This window comes from Salvelinus namaycush, unplaced genomic scaffold (assembly GCF_016432855.1).
Source record: "Salvelinus namaycush isolate Seneca unplaced genomic scaffold, SaNama_1.0 Scaffold12, whole genome shotgun sequence".
Lineage (NCBI taxonomy): Eukaryota > Metazoa > Chordata > Actinopteri > Salmoniformes > Salmonidae > Salvelinus > Salvelinus namaycush.
Genome location: NW_024057897.1, coordinates 733,912 through 745,137, shown reverse-complemented (window position 1 = coordinate 745,137; position 11,226 = coordinate 733,912). Strand labels below are relative to the sequence as shown.

The 11,226-nt window shown below is 46.5% G+C and overlaps 1 protein-coding gene across 3 annotated transcripts in view; it reads left to right on the top strand.

The window, feature by feature from the left end:
* The first annotated feature begins 5,991 nt into the window (after positions 1-5,991).
* The window catches only part of LOC120036074 (arf-GAP with Rho-GAP domain, ANK repeat and PH domain-containing protein 1-like), a 76,906-nt gene continuing 71,671 nt past the window's right edge, over positions 5,992-11,226 (top strand). The window contains exons 1-2 of one of the 3 annotated variants that reach the window (XM_038982532.1): positions 5,992-7,048; positions 10,770-10,903. In XM_038982532.1, the coding sequence (XP_038838460.1) occupies positions 6,021-7,048; positions 10,770-10,903 (1,162 nt within the window). In that variant the 5' untranslated portion in view covers positions 5,992-6,020. Of the gene's footprint in view, positions 7,049-7,703; positions 7,721-10,769; positions 10,904-11,226 lie in introns of those variants that run through there. The other 2 variants (XM_038982531.1, XM_038982533.1) reach the window with 2 other exon arrangements.

The following is an 11,226-nucleotide window of genomic DNA, read 5'->3' as shown; positions in this document are numbered from 1 at the left end:
TCCTACAGGCCCTAGTTTTGTCTTACCTGGACTACTGTTCAGTCGTGTGGTCAGGTGCCTTGGCAGCAGCTAATGGGGATCCATAATAAATACAGATACTGTGATTTTATTGCGATTTAATGTTCCAACATATTGTTCACCGTATATCTACTGTAGAGGGACAAGAGAGAGCCTTGAGAGCCAGTCATGGAAATAAAAGTGCTGATAACAAATTGTCTCCGTATGTAAAAATATGGGGAACAAGATATGAAGGAAAAATACTGGAATTTTGATGCAGGTACAGCCAACTAGTGCAAAAATATATTGCGATATTGTCAAAACCATACGATATATGCAACTATCGAAATATACAGTGGGGCAAAAAAGTATTTAGTCAGCCACCATTTGTGCAAGTTCTCCCACTTAAAAAGATGAGAGAGGCCTGTAATTTTCATCATAGGTACACTTCAACTATGACAGACAAAATGAGAAAAAAAATTCCAGAAAATCACATTGTAGGATTTTTAATGAATTTATTTGCAAATTATGGTGGAAAACTTTTGTTATTGACCAAATACTTATTTATCTCAATACTTTGTTATATACCCTGCAATGGTATATAATGACTTCACAAGGTTTTCACACACTGTTGCTGGTATTTTGGCCCATTCCTACATGCAGATCTCCTCTAGAGTAGTGATGTTTTGGGGCTGTTGCTGGGCAACACGGACTTTCAACTCCCTCCAAAGATTTTCTATGGGGTTGAGATCTGGAGACTGGCTAGGCCACTCCAGGACCTTGAAATGCTTCTTACGAAGCCACTCCTTCGTTGCCCGGGCGGTGTGTTTGGGATCATTGTCATGCTGAAAGACCCAGCCACGTTTCATCTTCAATGCCCTTGCTGATGGAAGGAGGTTTTCACTCAAAATCTCACGATACATGGCCCCATTCATTCTTTCCTTTACACGGATCAGTCGTCCTGGTCCCTTTGCAGAAAAACAGCCCCAAAGCATGATGTTTCCACCCCCATGCTTCACAGTAGGTATGGTGTTCTTTGGATGCAACTCAGCATTCTTTGTCCTCCAAACACGACGAGTTGAGTTTTTACCAAAAAGTTATATTTTGGTTTCATCTGACCATATGACATTCTCCCAATCTTCTTCTGGATCATCCAAATGCTCTCTAGCAAACTTCAGACGGGCCTGGACATGTACTGGCTTAAGCAGGGGGACACGTCTGGCACTGCAGGATTTGAGTCCCTGGTGGCGTAGTGTGTTACTGATGGTAGGCTTTGTTACTTTGGTCCCAGCTCTCTGCAGGTCATTCACTAGGTCCCCCCGTGTGGTTCTGGGATTTTTGCTCACCGTTCTTGTGATCATTTTGACCCCACGGGGTGAGATCTTGCGTGGAGCCCCAGATCGAGGGAGATTATCAGGGGTCTTGTATGTCTTCCATTTCCTAATAATTGCTCCCACAGTTGATTTCTTCAAACCAAGCTGCTTACCTATTGCATATTCAGTCTTCCCAGTCTGGTGCAGGTCTACAATTTTGTTTCTGGTGTCCGTTGACAGCTCTTTGGTCTTGGCCATAGTGGAGTTTGGAGTGTGACTGTTTGAGGTTGTGGACAGGTGTCTTTTATACTGATAACAAGTTCAAACAGGTGCCATTTAATACAGGTAACGAGTGGAGGACAGAGGAGCCTCTTAAAGAAGAAGTTACAGCTCTGTGAGAGCCAGATCTTGCTCGTGTGTAGGTGACCAAATACTTATTTTCCACCATATTTTGCAAATAATTCATTAAAAATCCTACAATGTGATTTTCTGGATTTTGTTTCTCATTTTGTCTGTCATAGTTGAAGTGTACCTATGATGAAAATTACAGGCCTCTCTTATCTTTTTAAGTGGGAGAACTTGCACAATTGGTGGCTGACTAAATACTTTTTTGCCCCACTGTATATATTTTTTCATTATTGAATATCACCTTGCATCTCGAGTAACCTGGCTGCTCCCCATCCTTCTCTGGACTTCTAAAAACTCTGTCCAGACTGTGTTGTGTACTTTCCTTACACAGTCTTTTAATCCCAGCGCTGAGCTTGTCTGCGTATATGTGTGTGTGTTTTTGTATAAATCTAAATGATTTAGGCTGACTGGCAGTGACGTCACAGCTAGTGGCTGCTGACTAACAAAGTACCCCGCCGTACTCAGTAATCACAATGGGTCAGAGATACTTTTTTTATTTTTTTTAAAGCTTCCCGTTTCACGTCTCCTATAGCATGGCTTGTCTGATTTTACCATATTGGGATGGTAACCTTTTGGATGATGACCCTATATCTGTAGTACCATTTTGTATGTTTATCTCTTTTCATGAGACGGAGAGGATGGAGGAGAGTGAAGGGGAGCTGGAAGGAGACAGAAAGAGCCTAGATATTGTGTGTGTGGTTTGACCTCTTTGAGGTTGTTGGCTGAGTCAGCATGTTTACACCTCTGTCTGTCTGTGAGGCCCCGAGATGAGTGACTGGAGATGTGTGTGTGTGAAGAGTCAGGCGTTTCTTTTATTGCAGTAGCTCATATTGAGATAAGGCGGGGAGACTCAACAGTAGCTCATATTGAGATAAGGCGGGGAGACTCAACAGTAGCTCATATTGAGATAAGGCGGGCAGACTCAACAGTAGCTCATATTGAGATAAGGCGGGGAGACTCAACAGTAGCTCATATTGAGATAAGGCGGGGAGACTCAACAGTAGCTCATATTGAGATAAGGCGGGGAGACTCAACAGTAGCTCATATTGAGATAAGGCGGGGAGACTCAACAGTAGCTCATATTGAGATAAGGCGGGCAGACTCAACAGTAGCTCATATTGAGATAAGGCGGGCAGACTCAACAGTAGCTCATATTGAGATAAGGCGGGGAGACTCAACAGTAGCTCATATTGAGATAAGGCGGGGAGACTCAACAGTAGCTCATATTGAGATAAGGCGGGGAGACTCAACAGTAGCTCATATTGAGATAAGGCGGGGAGACTCAACAGTAGCTCATATTGAGGTGATGTAAATGTCACAGCCCTTTCTGAGAGGGCAGCTTATAAAGAACTGAGTTTAACTCTGGCATCGTGTGTTTTTATGTGTACTTGAAAGGGGATGTGAAGCTTGACACCCACACACACAATCTCTTACTTCCTTTAAAGAATGTCAAAGATGTGTCAGGTAACTCTCTTAATCGGTGTCTAATATCACAACTCTGGCTCTGTCCATATGATTCCCCCTGGCCCCTCTACTCTGTGTGTCTGTGTTTGTTTTCTGTTGCCCAGGTAACAGAATGCCCCATTGTTGCTGCAGTACAGAAACATGGTTAGAACCAGCCTGGAGAGAGAGATGGTTTAGCAACCACAGGTTGTAGGACAGGGCAGGGTCAATTCAACCTGAACTGGGTACCACTATGGAATACACACAACACAGGATCATCAAAAATGCAGTTTATTACAAAAAGGTTAAAATAAGCTGTAGGGGCCAGCAGACTGAGAGTGGCAATCAAAAAGGTTTACAGTTTCAGTGTCTCCAGCACATGCAGTTTTCAAGTAGTGTAGCTCAGGCACAGCAAATATCAAGTTTGGTGTGGGACTTGGAGACAGCAGCAGTTCTGTCCTTTCCCTTCCTCTTGGCGCTCAGAAATGCAGACATTTTAAGATAACAGGTGGAGGCGATGGTCACAATCACACCAGCAATCAATTAACAGAAATAACCAATTAGTTCAAACAGACCAATAGCAACCTCACAGTTCAGTCTCATGACTACCATATTACATCTAATAGAGGCACCTCCACCCTGTTACAAGATGGACACAGTCATAGATGGACATTCTGGAAAGATAGATGTACAGTATATGCTTAGAAAGAGAAGACAAGAGAAACTAAGTCATTCATGCTTGAAGGAGTGAAAGGGGAAGATGGCAGAAATAGACAGAAGATGTACAGATAGTGTACAGTACCAGTCAGAAGTTGGACACACCTACTCATTCAAGGGTTTTTCTTTATTGTTACTATTTTCTACATTGTAGAATTATAGTGAAGACGTCAAACTATGAAATAACACATATGGAATCATGTAGTAAGCCTGCAATGACCTTATTTTTGGTATCTCAACGCTGTGCGTTACAGAGAATACGTCCTCCACCCTCATGTGGTACCCTTCCTGCAGGCTCATCCTGACATGACCCCCCCCCCATCCTGCCACCAACCATACTGCTCATTCTGTGAGTGATTTCCTGCAAGACAGGAATGTCAGTGTTCTGCCATGGCCAGCGAAGAGCCCGGATCTCAATCAAAGTTAGATCGAAGGGCGAGGGCTAGGGTCATTCCCCCCAGAAATGTCTGGGAACTTGCAGGTGCCTTGGTGGAAGAGTGGGGTAACATCTAACAGCAAGAGCTGGAAAATCTGGTGCAGTCCATGAGGAGAAGATGCACTGCAGTACTTAGTATCTGGTGTGGCCACCAGCTGCATTGACTGTTACTTTTGATTTTGACCCCCCCTTTGTTCAGGGACACATTATTCAATTTCTGTTAGTCACATGTCTGTGGAACTTGTTCAGTTTGTCTCAGTTGTTGAATCTTGTTATGTTCATACAAATATGTACACATGTTAAGCTTGCTGAAAATAAACACAGTTGACAGTGAGAAGACGTTTCTTTTTTGTTGAGTTTAAATATATATTTTTAAAAACCTGTCTTCGCCTTTTCATTATGTGGTATTGTGTGTAGATTGATAAGAAACATTTGTATTTAATTAGAGAGAGGGAGAGCTCTCTCTGTGGTCTCTGGCCTGTCAGTAAGAGGAAGGACAGGATATTCCACAGGAAATGATTTGCAGTTGTTTTACAGACACTGATGTCCTTCTTCACACTTTCACAAATGGTGTCTTTAACATGCAAAATAGACCCCGGTTGTGTGTGTCCCTCCACATAGAGGCACCTACCCACCCCTTTGTTTTAGAAGTACAGGCAGGTGTGTGTGTTGACTCTTGTGACGGGTCAGTGACACCACCTCTGGCCCGCAGTCTGTTCTGGTCTAATGGTCTTTTATGGTTGCAGAATAAAATAGTTCACCTATTGGACTGTTTTCTGCCTGGTACTAATGAGGTCTTTCTTATGCTGATGTGTGACTAGAAAATAAATACAAATGTCTGTGTGTAATATGTGAGGTTTGCTGTCTTGTGTCACACAGCTCCTACATCCTTGTACAAAGTGTCCTCTTGTTGAGAGAGGACAGCACTGTTCTCGACCTCCATAGATTAAGATCTGCTGATCACTGACTGTAAGACGAGATACTTCTAGAGTTTAGGAAGTTAAGATAAGCGTCTTCTCGCATACTGTGTGTGTGTTGTGTGTGTGTGTGTGTGCGCATACTGTGTGTGCGTACTGTGTGTGTGCGTACTGTGTGTGTGCGCATACTGTGTGTGCGTACTGTGTGTGTGTGCGCATACTGTGTGTGTGCTTACTGTGTGTGTGCGTACTGTGTGTGTGTGTGTGTGTGTGTGCGCATACTGTGTGTGTGTGCGTGCTAGCTGTTGGGTGTTTGTGGTCTGTTTAGGTGGTCTCTTATCTGTGGTTAGAGAAGGTGTGAGAGAGAGAGAGAGAGAGAGAGAGGAAAAGGAAGGAAGAGAATTTGCTCTGGTGTCAACAGTGTTTTTTACAGTGGTGTTTATTGACCAAGAGATTCTAAACTCACTGTAGTCTTCTAACATCCTCTTCATGGGGTTGCCATGGGGTTGCCATGGGGTTGCCATGGGGTTGTGTGTTTCTGAAGGGAATTAAAGTGAATTGTATTGACAGGATGTACACTTCTATTGATAAAGGTTGAATTCCTAACCTGTCCTCCTGTTTCTTCCACAGGTTTGATCTGAACACTGACTGGACACACACACATACATACACACAAGAACACTTATATACACGTAGACACACACCCACTCAAACACACACACACACACACACACACACACACACACACACACACACACACACACACACACACACACACACACTGTGGTGATGTCTGAGGCGGAGGGGTGTGTGTCGGTGTGGGAGTGGCTGTGTGTGCTGCATCTGGACCAGTATCTCCCAGTGTTCCAGGACGCAGGGTTTGGAACGTTGTTGGAATGCCAAGGGCTGACCCAGGTTCAGCTGGAGACGATTGGAATCACATTGCCTGGACACCGCAAACGCATCCTAGCCAGCCTGCAAAAAACACTCCACACAAACACTCACACACACCCAGAGAGAGAGCACAATGCTCTACACACACACCTGGCTGCAGAGGGAGACCAGAGAGAGGAAGAGAGAGCAGTGTTCACAGACAGACCCAGCCCTGTGAGGAGTGAGAGACCAGTCCCTGCACAGAGACCAGTGTCCAGAGGAGAGAGACCAGTCCCTGCACAGAGACCAGTACCTAAGGAGAGATCAGTGTCCAGGGAAGGAGAGAGGGATGGAGAGAGACTGAGACCAGTCCCTAAGGAGAGGACTAAGTACCGCTCTGTCCCTGTAGAGACATTGGCCTGTGTCCAGACTTACCCTCGTCCCAACACTACCCCCTGCCCTACCACCCCCCATTCTAGTGCCCAGGACTCCCCTTTACCCCCCATCCCACCTCGCAGCACCCCAAACTGCCCCCCACTTCGCTTCATCCCCACCTCCCCTAAAAGCTCCCCCACGTCACCCAAACCCAGATCTGAACATAACTTAAACAGCCCAACCACTGTACCTCCTCCTAGCCTTACCACCAATCCTCTCACCTTACCCTCCCCCAGGCCCTGTCCTGCACCTCTGGCTATCTACCCACCAGCCAGACACCCCCAGCAGGTGTGGGAGGGAGGAAGAAAGCCCTCCCCTGGTTCCCCCTCTTCCTCACCCTCCTCTTCCTCCTCATTTGAACGATATGACCAGTCATCATCTGATCAAGGCGTGCCTCCCCTCCCCCCTAAAGTCTACGTTGTGGGGGCGGGCCCTAAAGAGCCTCACAGTCCTGCTCCAATCCCACATCGACCTCCTGTCTTGCCCTCCAGAACCACACCCACACAGAGGTAAGAGGGCCTCTGATTGGCTCCCAATGTTGTGAGTTCTACTTCTGTCGTTTGTTCTATTGGACACAATCTAAACCAACAGGCTCAGATAAACTGCTTCCCTTTCAGAAGTGTGGGTGTGGTCAGGGTGAGGTTTCACAGGAACCGTAGTATCTCTGGCTGTGAAGCGCTTCTCTTTTACAGGGTGTTTGTCCATGGTTAACATCGCCCTCTACAGGGCAAAGCTGTGTCCTCATGACATACCATATCCTGATCATATACACTTTGTCCACAAGGTGGTGACCCTGCTGCATCAGCATGTGGTATTGTGCGCTAAGGCCTACTGTACACTGGCCTGCTTTCAGTTTCAGTATCTCACAGAACCATGGGCAGTATTAGTTTACACTGTGTGTACAAAACATTAAGAACAAATTCCTAATATTGAGTTGAGAGAGAGAGAGAGAGAGAGAGAGTCTCTATTAAACTTTCTTTTTAACAGGAAGTGTCGTTACTCTTTCTAAAGTAGCAACACACCGCACTACGTTTCTAAAAGTGCGCTGTGCTTCCTTCTCTCCGCCCACCTGTGGCAGTTCTCTCCTCCCTCTTTCTGTGAAACGTTAGTTCCTTTCTCCTCCTCTGTGTGTTTATCGTTCCTCTCCAGTGAGGATGGCCCTGTTGGACATGCCAGGACAGGTGAGAATGACTCCTCTTTTCTCTGTTTTCCTTTCTGTTTCTCTTCCGCTGCACACCCCCCCCCCCCCCCTTCTCTCCTATTCAGGATCGCTGTGTTGATGCTCATGCCCCTCCTCCCCCACTGTGTTTCACTTTATGCTGTTTTGTGTTGATATTTTAGAAACTAGAGGCTGAGCCTACTGACGCTGAGAGATGTGTGTATTTGTGTTCTGCTATCAGCAGTTGGACAGTGTAGCTGTATAGAGGGACAAGGAGACAGAAAGAAGCTGCTGCAGTACTTTTCTGTTAGTGACTTTGGCCCAGTGATTTTGTTATTGTAAGGAGTGATTCAGGAAGGGAAGTGGATGTGACTGTGATGCTAATAGATCTCTCATCCCTCTGTAATTCCACAGTTGGGCAAGGAGTCGGCTATGTCTTTCCCACAGACTTGCTGGAGTGGTTTCACACTTGTGAAAGAGTTGGTTGGAGTTGTTTAAAAAAGTTATACATTTAAACATGAACTGTTTTAGAGATGGCAGAATGCCAGTTCACTCTCACACACACACACACTCACTCACAGTCCTGTTAGCCAGTGGGTGGGGTGTGTGCTATTAAAAACACACTGCCTGCAAACATGTGACAAGATGGACGGTTCACTTGGGGAAACTTTAATTTGGGCCCTGGCCAGAGATACACAATAGCACCCCCCTGAGACTGAGGCTTCCAGAGCTGCTTGGCAGATACATTATCCTGTGAGCTGCTTGGCAGATGCATTATCCTGTGAGCTGCTTGGCAGATGCATTATCCTGTGAGCTGCTTGGCAGATGCATTATCCCGTGAGCTGCTTGGCAGATGCATTATCCCGTGAGCTGCTTGGCAAGATGCATTATCCCGTGAGCTGCTTGGCAAGAAACATTATCCCGTGAGCTGCTTGGCAAGAAACATTATCCTGTGAGCGCCTGTACCCACAAAACATCTCAGAGCATGAGTGCAGATCTAGGATGTGTCCATATAATCTTATTCATTGTGTTCGAAAAGCCCAAACTGATCCTAGATCAGCTATCCTACTCTGAGATGCATTGTGGATACTGGCTCAGTGGATACTGGCTCAGAGCCTTGTGTGCCAGAGCAGGGACACAGTGTACCAGTGATGTTCTTTATCTGTGTTCCAGACTAGGAGTCCTTGGTGCTCATAGGAAAGGCCCTGGCTGCCTGCTTTAGGGGTCTGCTGCAGCATACACACTGGGCCCTGGGGAATGAACGAGAGAGAGAGACTGTTAGGTCTGTTGTAGATAAGATGTGTGAACGTTGGGTCTGCTGTAAGCACATTTTCACATACTGTATGTTTTGTGGTATGCCTGTGGGCGGGGTGAGTTGGTGTGTGTAGGCGAGGGCGGGAAGGGTCATTGTTTCTGAAGCTTAACGATGTCCGCTGGACGGATACAAAGAGGTTATATTTAGTTCCCCTACTCCGTGCTTCCACCTCTCTGACCGCCTCTCTGACCACCTCTCTGACCACCTCTCTGACCACCTCTCTGACCACCTCTCTCACTTCCTCCTGCCCCTGCTGATCTGGACAGCCTGGGCCATGGTACCCCAGATCGTATGTGTATTGGTGTATATCATCACCCCATGGCGTGTGTGTGCATGTCCCTCTGTCCGTCTTGTCAGTGCTTGACTTGGGAAGGAGCTCACCAGAGCAGAGTACCAACACCTCATGTTCTACTGCTTGACTTCCTGTTCCTTTTATAGAATATTAACTCAACAGTATTGTGGAGTCCCTGTTCCTCTTATAGAATATTAACTCAACAGTATTGTGGAGCTCCTGCACCTAAATATCAACAGTACCGACACCCATTTCAGGCCAAGTCAAGCACTGCGTCTTGTACTAACTCTGTGTGACTGAGGGGAGGGGGCAGCAGGAAGAGAAAAGGGGAACATGGTCAGTATTTACAGAAAACTATCCAGACCAGTGCATGTGTAGCTGTTGCTGAGATGATTTGACATCAGTCTTATGTTAAGACTGGTGATAGATTTGTATACATATTTATGTCCCATTGTGCTCTGGGGTGCTGTTATTTGTGTGTGGAGTGAGAGGTGGTTTCAGTGACATGGGTGGAGATGGACTTCTCTGACAACTCAAACTGAATTCTTCCGCTTCTCTGTCGTTCGCTACAAACTCAGTCTGAGATATTGAAGTCGTTTGTGGTGACGTCAAAATGAGGGGTGTTGCACAAAACATCAGCGATTGGATCATCTTTAACCAATCGGAGCTTCAAAGCCAATGACACATTTTCAAACGCTGCTTTACCCACGTGTTCTGGCTCTGACCCAACACATCGTTTTCTGGGACCAATCAGACGGTGTTGAATGGATTTCCATTTTAGAAATCGTCAGGGAGGTACTCCGATCCAGACTCATTGTTGAGAAGAAACGTCCATGGGCGTGGCGTAGCGGTTGGCGGGAGCAAGGAGTTTGGGTAGCCAGGCAAGAGATAGACAGAGAGAATCATTTAGGGAGTGTGAGGGTTGTCACAAGGTAACAAAACAAAGCCATCACCTACAGAGAGATGAACCTGGAGAAGAGTCCTCTAAGCAAGCTGGTCCTGGGACTCTGTTTACAAACACAAACAGACCCCACAGAGCCCCAGGACAGCAACACAATTAGACCCAACCACATCATGAGAGAGAAAAAAAAGAAGATAATTACTTGACACATTGGAAAGAATTAACAAAAAACCAGAGCAAACTAGAATGGCATTTCTACACAGTGGCAGAATACCTGACCACTGGGACTGACCACTGGGACTGACCCAGTTGGGTTATGGGTAGAGTTAAGGTTAGGTTGGCTGAAGAGAGAGATGGATTATTACAGGACTTCAGCATTCATTTCTCTCATGGATGAATGTCAGTCTGAGTGAGATACTGAAGAGGAGAGAGCAGAAGAGGAGAGCCTGGAGAGGATTAGAGGATGGATAGTCTCACGACTGTTTCCTGTCTTCAACCAGCCCTTGGTGACAATGGTAACAATGGACCCCCCCCCTCCCTTCCTCTGTCAACCCTCTCTCCAGCGATGCTCCCGTCGATGAGCCGCACACGGACCTAACTCCACCACCCCCGCCTCGGACCAGGGTACCCAACACGCCAGTCGACACGCAGCCTGCTCTGCCCATGAGAAGGATCCCCCAGCCACCGCCTGAAATCAGTGAGCATACTAAACCCCTCCCTTCCATCCTTAACCCTAACTCCCTAACCTCACCTCTCCCTGATTTAACCCCACCCCTAACTCCCTCACCTCTCCCTGATTTAACCCCACCCCTAACTCCCTCACCTCTCCCTGATTTAACCCCACCCCTAACTCCCTCACCTCTCCCTGATTTAACCCCACCCCTAACTCCCTCACCTCTCCCTGATTTAACCCCACCCCTAACTCCCTCACCTCTCCCTGATTTAACCCCACCCCTAACTCCCTCACCTCTCCCTGATTTAACCCCACAATCTACAAACTCCTTCACCCCTAACCCTACA